At 39.2% G+C, this 19596-nt stretch overlaps 1 protein-coding gene across 1 annotated transcript in view; it reads left to right on the plus strand.

The window, feature by feature from the left end:
* The window catches only part of ell (elongation factor RNA polymerase II), a 61563-nt gene extending 42191 nt beyond the window's left edge, over window positions 1-19372 (plus strand). Inside the window, exons 3-12 of the mRNA XM_041791457.1 lie at window positions 808-929; window positions 3379-3542; window positions 4860-5110; window positions 5232-5356; window positions 8595-8676; window positions 11099-11714; window positions 13711-13777; window positions 17260-17431; window positions 17541-17585; window positions 17672-19372. Coding sequence (XP_041647391.1) covers window positions 808-929; window positions 3379-3542; window positions 4860-5110; window positions 5232-5356; window positions 8595-8676; window positions 11099-11714; window positions 13711-13777; window positions 17260-17431; window positions 17541-17585; window positions 17672-17776 — 1749 coding nt within the window. The 3' untranslated portion in view covers window positions 17777-19372. The remainder of the gene's footprint in view (window positions 1-807; window positions 930-3378; window positions 3543-4859; window positions 5111-5231; window positions 5357-8594; window positions 8677-11098; window positions 11715-13710; window positions 13778-17259; window positions 17432-17540; window positions 17586-17671) is intronic.
* Window positions 19373-19596: the final 224 nt, after the last annotated feature.

The following is a 19596-nucleotide window of genomic DNA, read 5'->3' on the forward strand; positions in this document are numbered from 1 at the left end:
AAGACAAAGAATGCGCACATTGACAGTCTTTTATACACTTGACGCCCGATCCAGGGAGGCACCCCATGTGACCACTTCAGTTCCATAAAAGTACATTCCTTGACCACTATTTCTGGTAGGCTGCCAACTAAGCCAAGCTTAACTTTGTTACATCATTCCAATATAAAACACAATATTTTCTCACTAACACTGATGATTGTAATTTTGTAGAGGCAAGGAGCAAAAGTTGACTGTGGTTAACTCCACTTCCTCTCTTCTTATTTTTTTATTAACACCTGTAGTGTGTGGGAGCTGGGAGGAAGTTAATTCTGAGGGTGGAAAAGGATGAGCATATCCGTGTTGAAGGCCAGACTGCAGAAATACTTCTCATAGTTCTAATGTTCGAGTAATTTACCTGCGGTTCCTCCACTCACACGTTTGGAAACAATTAGGAGCAGTCTGCACTGCAAAGACTGCTCCAGTGTTTAAATGCTGGATAACAAGAATGTGGCAGGCTTAAAGCTACGTTCTGTGAGGTTTTCATTGTTTTTAAAGTCAACAAGAAAATTCTTGTGGCGTATTCACAGCTGTGCTTAGCCATGGCAAGGTGTCTAAGTCAAAGGATATAGCACTTTTAAAAAAGAAAAGTCTGAAAAAAAGCTGTGAAGTCATACTTTCTGCAAACTGTTGAGATTATTTTAATACAAAACTCTAACATAAAGGAGAAAATGCATTTACCAAAGCTCTGAGGTCAGAACTGTTCATACAAATTAAACTTGTTCAGGGGAGTTTTGTTTTCAAATGTATGTTTTTCTCTGTCTTTCACAGAAAATTTCAATACCACGGTCAGAAAATTCCAGTGAACTGCAAACATTTACTTTCTATTTGTCCAATGTGGGCAGAGATAACCCCCAGGGCAGCTTCGACTGCATCCAGCAGTACATCACAAGGTAAGAGAAAGCACTGAGTCTCACTCAATTTTCACTCCACTGTCTTTATCAAATCTGCTCATGATTCTTCTTCTTTTAGAAACATGTAGTCAGTAAAATTGTTGTCAAATTTACATCAGTTGTGGGTTGGCCAAAAATTCATGGCCCAGCTGTTTTGGTGCTTGCTTTAGATAAGCAAGCCTTTTGTGAGTTTCAGCAATCATCTAATGAGTGTTACAGGCTAAAAATGTGTTTGTTTAGGGTAGTTGGAACTCCATGTTTACCTGGTAGAAGCTTAGCTCCTTAAAGCCTAATAACTCAAATAATAGCCAGAAAACTCTCTTTTTTTGTAACTGAAATGTTTAGAGAAATTTCCATGAATTTTCACGGGTTTTTTTAATCACATTTGATACATTAGACATTTTTGGTAACTGACAATCCACTGGAGGGCACTTTTATGATTTATAAGATTGTTTTCAAAAGGTTTTTAGGTAAGTTAGTAATTATAAATTAAATAGAGGTCTCATAAAAGCGTGCATCAAATATGATACAATAGGCTTTAAGGGGTTGAAAGATAAAACAGATAAACACCATGGGACTTTTGCTGCAAGTTTCAGCTTTATTGGCATTATTATGGTAAATGATGATCTTCTCATGCATAATGTCAGAAAGGAATATGAATAAAGTGTGTTATGGTGGGGGCATACTTGCTGTTAAGTGTGTCTTAAATTTATTTTTTGAATGTTTGTAGGAACCCTGATTATGGAAAATTCCTGAAAGTTTCTGGTAAAATCCCAGATAAAATACATAAAACATTTCTGGAAGATTCCCTAACATTTCCTTTGAAAACTCCTGAAATATTAATGGAGAAAATTGCTGAAAGTTTCTGAGAAGTCATGATAGTCCCTTATTCATTCAGAAATTTCTTTAGATTTAAAGGCAAAGTCCCAGAGAAGAGTACCAAAATTTTCTGATGAAAACGGCAAAAGAAAAACTTTAACTTAAACTTAAAATCGTAAGTTTCCTTTAAAAAATCATACACAACATCTCCTTTTGTTTGGATAAACTCAGAGTAAAAATTGTTGAATAATTTAGGGAAAAAATTATGCCAAGCTTGTTTATTTCCTCTCTGCCATCAAAAGCTTGAACAATGAAACAAAGCACTAAAAGAGACACTTAGACAAACTTGTTACCCACTGAAAACAGCCTAGCGGTCCACTTTAGGGTCACAACCCACCAGTTCACAACCACTGCTAGAGTTTCCTCCAGTAACATTCATATGGGCAAGTATATTTACAGTCACGAAGCAGACAGAACTGTACGTGAACACAAGGTTATACAGCAAGTATGTCTCCAGCCTTGAGGCCTTCAGTCATAATTCAGTAATAACTGACCTTCAGCATGTCTTCATTTCAGTTAAGAGTATTTCTCTGCACAGTTAGAGCAAATAAGGAATTCAATTATTTTGAATACTTTTTTTGGAATAGGCTGTAGCTGTTATATAGACTACAGCCTCTCCGTCCTTGCCTTGATTTGAATTTTAATTGTTGTCTTACAAAGGTTTATCTCTGGTGTTTAATTTGTCTTCCTCAACTTTCACTGATTTCAGTTTATTGTATGTACTCCTACTTGTAGTCCTTCATTTTTCCTCCTTTCAGCCATTAATATATTTTCTATAGCTGACATTTTTTTGTTTGTTTTTATTCCTGTCACGTATTCTTTTGTGAGGCATTTATTTGTATGAAATATGCTTTGAAAATTTATTTGAGCTGAGTTGGATTAAGAGTTGCATTGACACAAGACCTGCTTATTATGTCGGTTAGGCATCTGGCTTTTAAATTTGCACACTATTTTTCTTGCCTAACATGCCCCAGTGTGCTGACTGACTAAATGAACGGGACCAGATGTCTGTGCTAAAAGAGAAGGAAGTAGAGAAACAAAAAGGGAACAAGAAGACTCCACATCTTGACTTTAAGCTTTGGACCCAGTTTTTTGAAAATATTTTGAGCCATTGGGTCATGTGAAGTTCATCCACTTTTCTGATTGAATCCTAATCAACCTTGAGATGGGATATAAAACCCAAATGACAGAGCTGAGCCTTCCGCCGACTGCGCCAGCAACATCTCATTTTCTGCCAAATCCTCATCAAAGTGGAGGCGAATCAAAGAGAGCCGAAGAGTTAGGACAGCATGGGATTTGATGCGGCAGTGAGTTGTACTGTGGGAACCCACAGTTGAATGGAAATTTAAAAAATAATAGATGTGCCCTAGGGGTGTTTAATGGATCTCATCTGGAGAAGGAATGCCTGGTAAAGGGATGGGTTATTGTAGATAGTGAGAGGTTAAAGGTTAATGCTAAGAATTACCGTAGATTTTGCTAAGTACTTTCAGGTCTTTATCCCTAAAGTTTGGAGAATGAGTTGGTTTATTTTTTTGTGTGACTCTCTCATCCTCTCGTTTTGGTTTGGCAGTGAGGGGAGCATTCAGCTGGACTGCCTGGGTGGGATTCAGGACAAGATTACAGTTTGTGCCACAGACGACTCCTACCAGAAGGCCAGGGAAAGCATGGCCCAAGTCGAAGAGGAGACTCGCAGTAGGAGTGCCATCGTCATCAAGCCTGGGGGAAGATACGTAGGTGAGAAGAAATGGTGCAGAAACATGCAGAGCAATGAACAGAAGACTGTTGAATATGCTGGTGTGATTATCCACAAGACTTTTAAAGGGTTTTATGATTGTGGAAGTAATTGTTGACGTTTTTAAACCCTCAGTGTAAAGCACCTTGAGCTTTCCTGTAGTGAAATGTGCTAGATAAATGAGGTTGCTTGCTTGGTATGTGGAGACGAGCATAACAGGGTTCCCATGGATGCATTCAAAGTCTTGTAAAGTCTTGAATTAGATTTTTAATATTTAAAGTCATAACATTTCATGTTAAGTTTTATTATTTCTTGTAAGAGGCCTTAAATTTTGATTAAGATGTATCTGAATACATTATCAAACATAAAGCTTCTAGTTATTCTTTTAATGTTATTTACTTGTTCACATGACAGTTTATATCATTCACAGCAGCATATTATGTACTCATTCATAAACCTTGAGCTGAAGAGAAGAGCACAGTGAAGTGCAAGTTAAGCAAATTTGAATTTGATGGTGATTACTGTCTCTGTGGTAAAGCATTTAAAACGCCTCATGCACACTGACCCTCCATTTCTCTCATTTGAACTCACAGCGGTAGTGTTGACTCTGTGCATAACTCATCAACTCTCAGCCTTCTTGTTTAAAAAAACAAAACCCTGCCTTCCCAGACCTGCTTCACTGCCACTTCACTGTTTAATGATTAGTCAAAATGTTTAGTCCTTGAGTGCTATGGACACAGTAGGAGGCAGTACAAGAGTCATTTGAATCTGAATCACCTTAGGAAAAAAGTCTACTGTGGAGGAGGTGATGAAAGATGTTGTTTGTAATGAAAGGTGAGCTTGGGTGGATGTAGCTGTGGTAAAGATCAGTGCGTGATCCAGAGACTGAGTCATCTGCGAGCTCTCCCAGCCTTTATCACTCACTGAGCTGAAAGATGTGACAGAAATAGATTTATTTCTTGCTTAGATTACCATTATTTAATGTTTCTTAGCACTGGCTTACAGCCAAAAGGAATTGGATGAGTCCTTTTTTTTTTTTTTTTTTTACCAGCCTTTTTGTTTCAGTAGATTGTTGTACAGAATTCCTCCTGGGATTCTTATTCCTCTCTACAAGAGATTTTTTTTCTTTGGAATGATTACATTAACACCCCCCTCCTCACTACCCTTGAAATACAACTTTATAAGGAAACTGTAGATAAGATTTACTGAACAAATCTATAGAAATATATTTCCAAAAATTGGTATGTAAATTTTAGTAATCTACCTGACAATTTGTTTTTTATGTTTTTGTTCATTTCCACTACTCCTCTGCACTTCAGGTAAGAAGGTTCAGATCCGTAAACCTGCACCTGGCCTCTCAGACGTCGCCCCATTAAGGAGAACGTCTCGACCGGTCATCATCTCCAGCAGCACCCTGAAGAAAGGCACAACTCAGCACAGGCCGCTCAGAGAGCGTCTGCTACACCTGCTGGCCCTCAAGCCTTATAAGAAGCCTGAGCTGATCCTGAGGCTGCAGAAAGACGGCCTCTCAGCATTAGACAAAGACTCTCTGGATAGTCACCTGCAACAGGTCCTGAACATAGAAACACCCACATTTATTGCTCCAGTATTTTCACATGTACAAGTTATTCTTCAGATTATTCACTGCTGAGACTTAGAGACTCACCTGTAAGTCTTTGTTTCTTTTCTAGGTGGCAAACCTGAATGGGAGAGACAACACCTTCACATTAAAGGACTTTTTGTACAAAGAAATTCAGAAGGACTGGCCTGGCTACACAGAAGGAGACCAGCAGCTACTCAAGAGAATACTTTTCCGGTATGTTAGAGCTTTGGAGCTCACACATCACCCTATTTAATGACAACTCTTGGTGACCCTTATTGTGAAGTTAAGGGCATAAATTTACTTTTTTATTTGTTCTATTTTTTGTTGTGGTCATGTTTACATTTGTTAATATTTTCCCTTTAACCGATGGTGTTTGGAGTCTTTTGCAGCATTAATGATTGGTTATTATGTGGTGCATAGGGTTGTAATGGTTCACAGAGGTCATGGTTTGGTTCACACGTCAGTTTTGGGGTCGGGGTTCAGTCCAGGTCAGTTCATCAGGAGGAAAGCAACATAAAGTCTCAGATTTATGATTCCAGGTTTCCCTCGTGTATTACTTTTATCAGACAGTAGTGCAGCCTACAGTTTGTTCCATCTAGTGTTATTTATAACTTCCTGATGGCACAGCCTGTGTTGTATTAAACATGAGACAAAGAAGAGGAAAAAACAAAAATGTGATACAAAATAAGAAGCAACACAAAACTTAATAGCGTAATATCTCCTCATTCAAATGGATAAATCCAATGTGTCGAGATGCTCGTTAGCTGTTTTTAATGTTGTTAGCAAAGAAAGAGCATTACTGCCACCTAGATTGGAAGGTAAATACTGCCATGTGTGATTGTAATTTTTTCTCCCTTCAGGCATGTTCAGTGCATGACTATGTGGGCTCAGCTGTAACCCCCAAACCAACTAATACAAGTACTGTCACACCCCTAGGGGTGCACCGTATCAGCCTCTGAGCAACAATAGTCGACAGTGTAGAAGTGGATAGATTTTGTAAAGTAAAAGCTTTTGGGACTTGGTATATTGAATTTACTTCTGTTGAATTTTCTGTACTTTTAGACTCATCTGACTTATAGTCAGCTTATTGTGTGACCTGGAATTTTGATGCTGTAAAGCTCCTTTTTTTTGTTTGTGTTTACTCTCCGGCACAAGTGAAACCACAAGATGATGGCTCTGGTATGTAAGAATTATGGAACTGCTCAGCATTGTAGAAGTCAGTCTTATAAGGAATGGCATTTTTGTTTTATGAAAATAACCAGTTAATAAGATGGTTTGGATCTACTATAAGGTCAGTTCAGACTGATTCTACTATTTTAGATGTTATATAAATATAAACGTGGATTATAGTTTCTGAGTGCTTCACTGACTGTCATCTTAGTGTCGTATTTGTTGACAGCGTGAGCTGCTGGCATTCTCCCCTGTGGAAAAATTTAGTTTCTCACAGGATCTGGGACACTAAGGAAAAGCAAGCTCCCTTTGGCTAAATATAGACCAGGCTGCAACACTGGGCTCTTAGTTTGTGTTTACACAGTGGACTCCAGAATAGTTCCTATTCATGATAAACTGAATTTACCAACTCTGGTCAAATAAAGTGTAACAGTTTTGAAGATATCTTATGCATGAAAAAGCAGAGACTTTAATGCTCCATTTTACAATAACCCTGCAGCAGATACTGTCTAATACATGAAATTTGCAGATTATTTGAGACTGGTATCAGTTTTAATAACTTAGGAATTTTAAAAGTTGTTGTTTTGTTTCAGTTCATTTGTATACATTACAACTCTTACATTTGATTATGCTGTTGTTGGTTTTCCGACATAGATGTCCTTATTCTCATTTTATTTCTCAAGCTATGTTAAAAAAAAAACACTCTCTGCTCTCTATCTCTGCGTCTCTCTTCAACCGTACTTTGAGCTCCCTTTTTGAGTTTATCAGCTGACTTAACAACCACTGCCTCCCACCTAACACCACCTCCCCCTCCTCAGCTCCTCTAGATTTTTTGAGCTAATGCAGTCAGTCACGCAGGAGCAGCACGGCAACACGACTGGAACGCACATGATGTAACAGTGTTCCAGCACATGCTGATCCGTGTGTGAGGTGGCATCGGTCCAAGGTTCAGCCATAACCGACAGCCTCTGAGCTCTTGCTCTTGCTCGTCTATCTGACCGTCCCTGAAGACACACACACAGACACACACCCTGATTGAACTGGGGTGGGTGTTGACAAAACTCGATGTACCCAAATGCCCTCTTTTGATAATGTTGTCAGCTGTGGCAGCAGCATCATGGTACAAGCAAAGTGTTCTTTTGAATTCCTGATTGGAATATCATGTTGGTGGCAGTTGCTTCCTGTTTTATCATTAAAATCTTATCCAGCACTAAAACTCTGCTCAAGATAGCATACAGAATTTTTGTGAAGAAGTAGTTGCTTGCCTAAAGCCCTCTACTAAAGATAAGACCTTATCAGTGGGTTATCATATTGCTAATTGAACCTTCTGTGGTTTTGAAGTAGTCCTAATTGTATAAATGTTTTCATAAAGATCAAAATCACACTTAACAGTATTTTATTTTGTTTTCTTTTTCATGACCATCACTGCAGCCTCTGGGTCAAATTCTGTCAGAGATTTACAGCATGCAAACCTAAAATACCTATTTGATGCACATGATATCATGAGCAGAGTGTATAGTTACATCCTTAGTCTGAAGTCTTGTTCACATTTGACACCGAAAGGGTTCAAGTGAACAACTCTACATACAGCTGTGAATAAAGAAGAGATGGTCAGATATAGTGATATTAAAACAAATAAATTCTTGCTAAAATCCAATTTGCTGACCATGTTGTGAACTCCAAAGTGTGCATACTCAAACAGCATCAATATTCAAAGTAAGCTGTATACTGTCCCACTTCCTCTCTGATTCTGCAGACACTGACTTGTCTTGAGCTTGTTCAAAGAACTGTCAAACTATTACATTAACATGCAGTCAAAGGATTTTTTTTCTGTTTAGGGAAGAAAACCAGCTATTATGCATATTAGCAACACTGCAGCCTGTTTGTAAACAGATCCAATGTTACGAATGCTGTATTGCCTGTTTTTTTTAAAAGTGTGGCTATGATAAAATGCTGCTCTGTTAAGTGGACCCTCCTTTGCTCTGTTGTCATAGTTACTCTCTGAGCTTCACAAATCAACTGTTGTAGCTTGTTTTTGATGTCCTCATTTATCTACAGAATGAGATTTTCACTGGCAGAGCTGGCATTTCAAATTTGAAGGGCATTAATCACTACACGTATATTGCACATTGGCTTTAGCCTTTGAGATTTCCGTAAAACAAGTGAACAATAGTTACACTCTTATAAAAGTAGGAGATGACATCAAGCGGTAGTTGGACTTTTAAGTTATTCAGAAATTATGTTAAGCTCTGTTATGTTTCATGTTTTTTGTCTCTCCTAGGAAACAGAGCCAGGCCCAGAACAGCTCTGCCCCTCCATTGGAGAGCCCGCCCAAAGAGCTGGCCAGCAGTTCACCATCTCAGGTGAGCTTCTCTCTTTCACCTGTTCATTACTCCTTTACACTTTACTCTGCTTTCACTCTCCCAGCTGTACATACAGGGGCTTTTCTTTTTCTGTGACTATAATATTTCAGAATAGTCAAAGGTAAACCATAGGCATACAGGGCATGAGAACACTATGATGTGCAATACCACTGTTTAACATTGTGATAACAATATAAAGTGTGATAACAAACGTGTAAAAGTTTAATTCCTATATTTGTCTGCTCTTCATGTTTTATACAATACCTGTGTTTGCAACATGCTTCTTTTGCCTCTTAAAAGCTGTTGTTTTAACTACTAAATTTGCCCAACTTTACCTGAGGGTAGAAGATGACTATCTGGAACTTCACATTAAAATGGTGTTAAAGCATTGCAATTACACTCCACCTGAAATGGTCACATGCTAACTAGCAAAGTAAATTCAGAATCCAGACTTCTGCTATGCATTTACTGCGCTTTGCTCATAAATAAATTGAAATTAATTTAATAGCCCAAGTTTAAAAAAATGCACTATGGTATGCAGATTTCTAAATTACAGTTTTTCTATAAAGATATTAGAACTGTGAACATTCACTGGGATTTAAATGCTGTATTTCTTTAATCATTTTATTAATGTACTTCTCTTCTATCAACTACATTGTGTAAGCATTAGTTTGTCAAATCTGCAGAATGTAAATTAACTCTGCATAACTTCTACTCCCTCTTTTAGTAAACACAGCACACAAACAAGCAAATAGTACCAAAGAGTCTTGTTTAGATTCAAAGGTATTAAAGGTAAGCCAGTGTGCAAACTTAAGATAGGTGAGAGACAGAAGGCATACATGGTCGGTCCATGTCCACAAAGAAGAAAAACTAGACAGAATGACCAGGAAATAATTTCAATTGCTGCAAGTATTTGAAGTGATTAAGGAAAAATTCTCAGTTTGCATTCCAATAAAGAAAATCCATTGACACCGCTACATCTCTTAGCAAGGAACAAAACATTACTTATGTGCTTCAGACATTTTCTAACGTATGGATCTTAGTCAAACTTTTGATCTGCTGCTGCACACTCTACCTGATCAAATGAATATACTATGATTCTTCAGAAGCTATGCCTGTCATCAGGCAAACCCATTTTGCAAAACTCAAATCTGCACCATTTGTGCCTGACCCAAAAACGGATCTGGACAGTCAGCATGATCCTAGGAGAACGAGGCAGAAGCTATGGGTGGAGTTTAGTTGTGCTGGAAGCTGTAGGTAATGGCCATCACTGGTTTTGGCAATTGACTTGGATGTAGCTATTGTATAGGTTAATTGCAAATGATGTCATGCAGCAGCAATGCGGATTAAAGGGTTGAATAAGCAGGTACAATAGCGGTACAATGGCTGCCGGTGGAGCAATCAGGTCAGATGTAGCCACAGCAGCAGTTTTATCAGAATAAGACCACAGAATAAGAGCCACACAAGATTGATTAATATTTTATTTCTTTTTTCTTCATTGTAAATTCAGTCACCAAGGTCTTTACATTTTCTTTCTTTTGTGTCCTGTGGCAGTCATATGTCCAAAAACTACTTTTGCATAGCAACAGACCATGTCCATGCAAACAAACATGAGTAACAGAAAAAGCCTTGTTTTCCCAGTTCATTGTACAATAGCAGAACTGTGCTCTGTCCATTCTGCAGTTTCTTCATTCAAATCATTAGATATTTTTTTTCAGTCTTCAAGAACTGTGGCATCTGTTTAGTTTAATGGTTGAAGCGTGTGTCCCATGCAGCAGCTAAAAACCTCGAGGGTTCTCCTCCAGCACTTTGACCTTTACAGTTACCCCCCACTCTCTCATCCCCATTTCCATCCCCAATCCTGTTAGAAAGTCATAAAAATCACACCTCAAAAGACAGAAACTAAAAGAAGATTGATTACATGGACAGTGCAGGAAAAAAGTTTCCAAATAGTCTTTTTAAGAATTCATCTGAAGAGCCTTGCATGCCCAAGCAGAGCTAGTCGTCTTTTATTTTTTGAATTCCAGAAACCTCTTGTGCTTTGGTTAGGACGAACACATAACACAGTCATTGGCTCAGCTATTCCCAAAGACATGAGTGTCTACCAGGTCAAATGGGACTCATCTGTAATGTAACCCACAGTATTGTGAGGAGACAGCACCGTCATCATAGTCTCAGTGTTACCTACAACATAATTTATCTGATACTTATTTATCTCTGACTCTTCCTTTGTTTTAAATGTTTCTTTACATGTCCATCTGCTTACTCTTCCCCCTAACCTCTGCTCCCTCATCTGTCCTCCTCTACAGCTCAGACCGTGTGCTTACACAGACCCAAAGTTTTTCTTTCACTCAAAGATGAATTAAAATCTAATTTAACCCTATTTTAGGTCCTGCTCTTAACACTGTTATTTTTCTGACAGAAACGGCCAAATGCTGACTTCATTGACCCTCTCGCCAACAAAAAGCCCAGGATATCACACCTCGCCAGCAAGGCTGCAACAGCCACAGTTAATGGCAAGCTCAGCACCTCCAACGGAAGAGGAGAATCGGGTGGAGCGCAGGCAGGAGTGGTGGTTTCTATGTCAGACGGCGGCATGACATCCAGCTCCATGCCACTGCCCATGCTGGACATCCCTCGGCCCTTTGAAGCGTTGTCAGACGTCAGCAACGACTCCAGCCACAACGGGAGAGACTGTGACTCTCAGGAAACAGCCGTGTCTGAGAGGCTCAGCCAGCCTCCTTCACTGTTCTCGAGCACAGTGACACTCACAGCGTCCAGCATCAGCATGTTATCTCCCAAACACACAGTCCTGGACGCCCCTACAGACAAGAGTCCTTCATCCTTGAACAGCAAATCCAGAAAGAAGTCGAAAAAGCATAAAGACAAGGAGAAGAGCAAAGACAGGGAGAGGGTGAGAGAGAAAGGGCAGGAGAAGGAGAGAAAAAGTCGTGAGGAGCCTGTACCTGAGCTGAACAGAGCCTGTGAGCTGAGCCAAGGAAACCTCAAAAGCAACAGTATTCCACATAAAAGCACAGGTGAGCACAACAAAGACAGACATATCTTTAAAAGGTACTTTATTTACAGAGATATTTCTGAATAAAAGTAGAGCCCTGACTATAGTTAGTCATCAATGTAAGTAGGCGTGTAGCACCCTATAATGTAATAATTTCCTGAAAATGTAATAACGCCTGAAAATGTAATAACATTTGCACTTAACTCGATGGAAAATGTAATAAAACCCAATAAGGTAATAACTTCAATAATAATGCAATAAAATATCCTGATTGATATTGTATCAACATTTTTTTCAAAACTGATAATGTAATACTTGACAGATAATGTAATATATATGTTCATTTTCAGTTCAGAGTTCTACATTTTGTGTTTTAAGAATCTAAGAATGTTATATACACTGGATTGAAACAACAGAATGACTATTGGGTAAAATTGCAGACCTTGAGTACCATACAGCCATATGCACATGTGCAAATACACAGGGACATGCAACTACATCCTGGTCTTACTGAGTGGGTGATGGACTTACGTCCTTGGGAGAATTCCAGCTCAGATAAGCTTCTGAGCAGCACTGGAGACCCCAGGTAACTCTTCCCTAAACATACAGTGCTTAACAAATTTATTAAGCCACCCTAACCCTAACCAAAGTAAGGTTTATGCCACAGCTACCCTAAATTAACAGCATTGGTAATTACTAAAATCATTTTTTATGTTTCTGCAACAGTTTATACACCAATATGTAGAAGTTCTTTAACCGAAATGATATTTTTAATACTAAAATATATTTATTATTGTTATCCATGAATTTTCAATATACTGATTTACAAAAAACTGAAAAAATAGTAAAGCACATTATTATTTCTTGATTAATATTTCAAATTATAGTTACTTACTTGCATTCCTGAACAGAAAAATTAGTTTTAGTGGTTGCATGTTATGCTTGATTCATTTCTGACTTCTCAGAGAAGCCCAGTGAGCCGGCTCAAATTTGGGTGAATTCAGTTTGATATTCCTCATTCCTGTTCAAAATGGTAAAACGTGGAGGGCTGACTGAAAATGAAAGAGTCAGCATTAAAGCACTTCATGATGCTGGGTGGTCTTTGAGACAAATATGACAGGTGGTCTAATAAATTTGTTAAGCACTGTACCTCTTCACTTCACAGATTTCCAACAAATCATTACCTCATGAAAATGGCCACAATCCAACAAAACAAATTTCAGTAACATTTCATTTGAAGAGGGTACACATAAGCATTTATAACATCTACATACACATTACATGACACGTGACATAAACATAGGCCTACATATCCACTCATAAATGGTTATTATATCACTTTCAATGTCACATTGACATCTTACTCTATGTCAAGTGTTATAGTGGTCAGCTGACATACTGTCATAGTATATTATGAGATTTACCTATAAGACAGTCAGCTCTTTAACAGTCCAACAGGAAGTTCAGTTTCTTTGTGGTCAAAGCTGCAACAACTGGTTATTACGGTACTACAAAGATATATACTGGAAATAGATTGTTGATGAACGTGGATACTGTTAAATGACTGTTTCAGCATTGCAATGCAATGAATTGCAATTCATACTACTAGTCTACATATTTTAGCTGACTTGATACCCTCTTAATGTTCATGAGCAGTTCTGTTTCATTTTGTAAGCTACTCATCATAATGTTGTTTACCAGTAATGTAGTACCATTATAACCAGTTGCTTTTTATTACATTTTCAGGAAATTATAACATTATAGGGTGCTACAAGGCGATGTGTCATGTTTCCATTAAGTGGCTCACTATTTGGTTGGAGACCCCTGCTGTCTATCTGTATGCATTGGATAAGCCAACAGATAGTACTGAGGATTAAGCACATGACAAATGAATGCTGTAATAAAAAAAAAAGGGCATTTTATGGTGCTGCCTTCTCCATTGCATGACAGTAGCTTTTAACACAGACACATAAGAGATAACTTGACTTTTTTTTTTTTTATCTTTGACCTTGTTTCAGATCTAAATGGAATGTGCAACAGTACCAGTATTTCTCTGTCAGCACCCGAGGTGGCAGACTATTTATTGTGAGTATTTGCCAGTTTAAAGTCTTATTAGATTATACTTGTACTATCCTTTTGTAATCTCCTTTACAGATTTGTAAATAAAGAGATTCCAGATTTGATTCTTTGAATCCTGGATTCAATGAATACGACATCCTGTATGTGCAGGGTGAGCAGCTATTACAGCAAAGTCACGTGTGACCTCTGCTGACCTGGACCAGTCAATGTATTCAGCTGTCATTAGAGGATCGGTTCCAGAATCTTCTTATAAACTCACAAGGACTGGGAGCCCTGTTTGTCACCCATGATTCCTACAACCATAGTTATATACCTAAATTTTGTTGTATTTTGTCCTCCCTGAGCAACAGAGGTGGCACTTAAAGCACTGGATGAGCTACACCAACAAAGTCAAGAGGAAACCCCAAAATATCCCCTACATTATTACATTGAAGCTGAAGAATTTAATAAAGGGATCACATTCAGCAGATGGGGATGTTCACTATGTAAAAAGAGAAGATGAAGGTGCTCAGCAACACCCAAGAGGCTGTGGCACAAACGGCCCTCAGTGGTGCTCCATCAAGGTTGCCAGTGATGTGGAGAATCCCCTCTTAAAATGGCATTGCACTCCAGATGTCAGAGGGCAACCAGCTGCCCATTATGTCTGGTTGATAGTGTCTACAACCAGGCAGGACAACCAATGGAATAGCAGTGCTGATGTGTTGTCTTCTCCCCCAAGTCAGAGGTCAAGGGTTACAACCTGTGACAGCCAACTGTGTTGCTGTCAGCTTGAAGATGTGGACAGGAAATGGCCACTATGTGCACCCTCAGGGTAAAGGTGGAAAGACCAGAATCCAATAAGGAGCAACAACTCCAGGATGAATGGCCTAAAACAACGCTCAGGAGCCATGTGCCTGTCTGCACACCAGGCCAGGAACAGATGCCACCTGTTTCCGTGCTGCATTTGGCCAGGCAGCAAACTGGCATACAACATGGTCCTGCAGACAGAAATAAAACAATCTCAGTGGGTCAGATCCTGCAGAGGCCAAACCCACAGCTCAAAATGGCGAGGATTGGAGTGCCAATCTGCCCCCCAACTATAACAGGAGATCCCTCCTGTCTTGAAGATGCCACAGAAGTGGAAACCACGTCCTCCCCAGCTAGAAGGCCAACAGAAGAAGCCTGTATAACACCATCAGAACCAGAGGGAACAGAGGAAAAGCATACAAGAGACCACCTGGGGGCCTCTGAGGGCTGGTCTCTTTCATGCAAGAGGACCAATAAGGGAAATGGGTTTGTCTCCTCTTTTGTAAAAAGGTCTATTTCTGCTCTGTAAGTGAGACCCCAGGTGCAGGAGTAGGTAACACTCCCCTGGAGAGAGCTTGCCCTGAGACAGGAAATCTCCTGATTTTACTCTCTTGATTCATACATTGGTCTCAGGCTGGTGAAGTACAGGACTGCCCAAGTTAAGTGTTCCTGGACCACCTGCTGCAACTGTGTAAACCTGGTCCCTGCTTGATAATTTATCTGAAAAATCCCAGTGATGTTGTCCAAAGACATGTTTCCCTCTGAAGCATGGTAGAGATGACTCAGTAATAGGTGCACATCCTGCAGATCTAATACATGACATGGTCTGTGCAGATCACCACCCAGTTTTGTTCAGTTTTGCCAGACTGTGCCTGAGAGAGAGGCATGGGTTTCGACAGTCTTTGTAAGCTGGAGTCAAGCCCATGATCATGCCCTTCTATATGAATTACTTCTTTCTCCAGATTAGGAAGGCACCACCAAGACACCTTAAGTGCTTATGCCATCTTGTTCCTACACAGGACATTTTTAAGTGTATGTCACTATTTGAAAAAATCCAATTAAATGAGAAGTGCTGTCACTTTAGAAGACAGAACACAACTGAGTTGATATCACTACAATGTGGAAACATCCTGTTAGCTCAAGAGGACACTATTTGGCTGACTGTAACAAAAGTTACGAAACACTGCTATGCTCAGTGTGGCCCAAAATACCCCCATACTCACAACTTCAGCTGTGATCTGGAGAAGGATGGTGATCTGAAGGCTGAGCTCATGCAGCCCTTGGAGGGTGACTGAAGAGATGCAGCAACAACCAAAATGGTCACAGGGCTACCAAGGACTAGTTCCAGAGTGAATGCTAATATGGTTGTCCAACACCCCTGGCCATGAAGATGTAAAAGAATAAATCCTCTGACACTGGAATATATGGACTAGTCCAGGTCAGCAGAGTCACATGTAACATTGCTGGAATAGGTACTTGACCTGTGCATGTATGATGTGGTGTCCAGTGTTTGCAGCACTGCCTTGCAGCCAGGAAGGACAAAATAGAAATTCAGAATATCTCATGCAGTCAAACCAGATCAGATGCTGAAATGTAAAGTGTCCTGGTTTCTGCTATAGGTCTGGGTAGCATTGACTGAAGACTTATAAGCAGGCTTGGATGTATGATCGACAATCAGTATACAGAACTCCATTCATTACAACATCCATCAGCTCCCATCTGCAGTAATCAAATGACCATTTACATAGCTCTATGAACAGACATCTGCATGCAAGCACAGCTAATAATTGATCTTTGATGAAACATTTCAAGTAAAGCAAAAATGTCTGCTTTGTGCTGTGTCACAAAAGCCAATCACCACTTAGATCACCAGGGACCCTGGAGTGCATCATAAATGATCAACATGACCTCAATTCAGTAAAAACACACAAAACATGAAGTTTTTTTTTCTTTTTGACAAAATTTGGATTTTTTTCCAGATGATATAATACATGATATATATGATGTTTTGTTGTTATTTTGGCCAACTCGAGACAAGACTAGCTATTAAAATAAATTACAAGAGGAGCTGTGTTTAGTGATCAAAAGTGTGCATACTGGTGTTGTAAGAAACAGGAAGTTGGTTGCACAATTCACCAACATAATCACTAACCAACTTATTAAGTTCAGTTACTTGTAGTGCACTTTTGAAAGCAGCCCATGTTGACTAAAATCTGTTAGAACCAAGTTGGGCAGGAAAATTAGAATAAAATGATTTAAAAAAAACAAAACAACTCAAAGCAGCATCATAAAAAGTATTAAAAATCAATTAAATCCCAACACTACCCACCACAACTTTCTTAATGACAAACTGTGGCCCAGATTGCTTGCATTTTTCAATCATAAGTGCTATTTTAATGAAAAATTGGGCAGTTTTGACATGGAATGGAACTAAAATGTAAGCGAACAATGAGATGAAGACATCCTTAAAGATAAAAGCACATCACAGACTTTTTGCCACATGTTTTGTTTCCAGGCACATCTCTGCGACCCCCAAAATGGCTTTGTGACCCACTTTTGGGTCCAGATCCACCAGTTGAGAACAAATACACTAAACATTTGATTATAACAAGCAAGAACAGAGATAAAATAAACCCCTCACTCCAGACAAATGCCTGAAAGGTCTTGACTTTCACTGTTATTTTCTTTAATATCTTTTGTAGGAAGTACACAGTGATCGACTCTCCAGAGCAGCGTCAGAAGTACAAAAATGATTTCAACACTGAGTACAGTGAGTACAGGGATCTGCATGCACGGATAGAAGGCATCACCCGGCAGTTCACTGTGCTTGACAATGAGCTCAAACAGCTTCAGCAAGGCACAGACAAGTACCAGGTAGACACACGTGCACACTAACAATTTCTCCTATCTCACTTGACCGCTATAAAGTACATAAAACGTAACCAAACCTCATTCTACCTTTTTTGTGTATTTTTTTTTACAGACAATCCACAATCAGATACTTGAGGAGTATCATAAAATTAAAAAGGTGAGTTGATGTTCCATTAAAAGAAAGTTTGATGGAATCATTCAGTTATATGATCAGATTATGACTATGTGCTTTTTCTTTTGCAGACTAATCCAAACTATAGTCAAGAGAAGAACCGCTGTGAATATCTACACAACAAACTGGCACATATAAAAAGACTTATTGCTGAGTACGATCAACAGCAACTTTAGAGCTAGTTTGTTAGACATTGTTTCCCTGTTATCTCTGGAAACCAAGCAGATAAAGGAAAACTCTGGATTCCGCTTGTGCTAAATAAATGTTCTCAAGAAAGATGCCATGAAGGGAGTATTCCCCTCACCGGGGCCAAAGGCTCCTGTGAAGACTGAGCAGGACACAATCTGTTTCTCTCTTCCCTTTCATTTTCTTTTATTTTTCTTTTTTAAGAGGTGGGCCCGGTCCATCTGTGTAGTTACAAAGCATCCATTAAGAAAGGTTCTTTTTGGCTTTGTTTTTGTGGACAGCCCACCCTGCTTATATTGCACAGAGGTCTGATGGAGCCACATAGAAAAGTGTTCCCACTTTCTTGGGAGATGAGCCTTCAGCTTGTTGGCCAAATGTAACAAATTTGTTTTGAGTTCAGAGAAAATTAAGTGAATTTTCCCATTACTGAATCCAATGGTTTGGACGTTGAATTTCTTTTTATTTATTATTCACACTTAACCGGGGAGGGGCTGGGTCTGTTTTACACTCCTCAATATCAGTACTTAAAAGCTGTCTCTCTTATTTTCTGTCCTCACATCTTGAATGTTTGCCAGTATTTTATTCAGAAGCTGCCTTGCCCATTTGAGCGTCCATCTGTTGGCGTTAATTGTTTTTCTCTTTTGAAGAGATGCAGTTATAACTATTGATTAAATCAAAACAATGCCTCCAAATGCACACAGTCAGATGCACTTTTTTGCATCTGGCTTTTTCTTTTCAAAAATCATGAGCAGATGTCTTAACAGAGGGATGTGTTTGCAAGTTTTCAGCCATTGTTGAGCTGTCTTTGAGCACTGTCCCTTCACTTAGTTGTTTAGGTGGTTACAGCAGAGGTCCTTCGTTATGCTTCATTAAATAGCTCTCTCTAATTGGTTGTCTTTTCAGTTAAGGTCATGATGGCTTTTGTAGCAATAGGATTGTTAAATATTATCTTCATGCTTCAAAAGATCCTTGAATTGTAAGATGATGCAGAGGAGGGAGCGGATCTGGAAGCTTTGTGTTTCTTAAAAATGTTATCAATTAGCCACTGTTCTGACATCTGAGTCACCATCTTTGTACCCTTTAAGAGTTCAAGTTGTGTTTACAGTGTCTTTAAAAAGACCAGTTGTTATCTCTGCTCATCGACCCACATGCTAGTCCATCGCGACGACTGTTAAGACGAAGCCATCCTTGATCACCCTCCAGGGAGAGCATCTCAGAGAAGGAGGGCTCACCTGTGACCAGTTTTTGCCTTTTCAAATGTGATGTCAGATATTCATTCAATTTATCTCCTGGATCAGCTCTCCTCTCTGAGGCGTCAATTAGAAATGCTGTTTCAGAACTTTTCCCTGACGGACCAGCGTGTCGAGTTTCGTCAGCGAATGCATTTCTTTCTATCGACCTTTTTATGTGAATATGAAAAAAATCAGCACTTTTTTCTCCTGATCTTGCTGTTACCTGGAAGGTTTTTTGTCCAGTGACCTTTCTCTTTGTCCATCAGAGTGCATGCTTTATGAATGTGTGTTGTATCTTTACTTGAAAAAAAACTGCCCAAGGATCTTAGAATCCAAGGAAACGCCTAGTCCACTTGAATCAGTATGTAATCAATCCGCCATGGGTCTGACCAGCATGTATACCAAAGTGCTTACAGAGTGGGATGAATCGAAACACTGCACCAAAAGATGGCAAAGTAACATGTTGCAGTATTCTCTACTTCTTGTTATCATGTGTTTTCTCATAATTTATCATCCAGTTCAAACTCTTTCACTGTTTTCTTGTTAAAGTAACAGGAGGGTCCTTTGCCCCCGATTGG

The sequence above is a fragment of the Cheilinus undulatus genome, linkage group 7 (genome assembly GCF_018320785.1).
Source record: "Cheilinus undulatus linkage group 7, ASM1832078v1, whole genome shotgun sequence".
Classification (NCBI taxonomy): domain Eukaryota; kingdom Metazoa; phylum Chordata; class Actinopteri; order Labriformes; family Labridae; genus Cheilinus; species Cheilinus undulatus.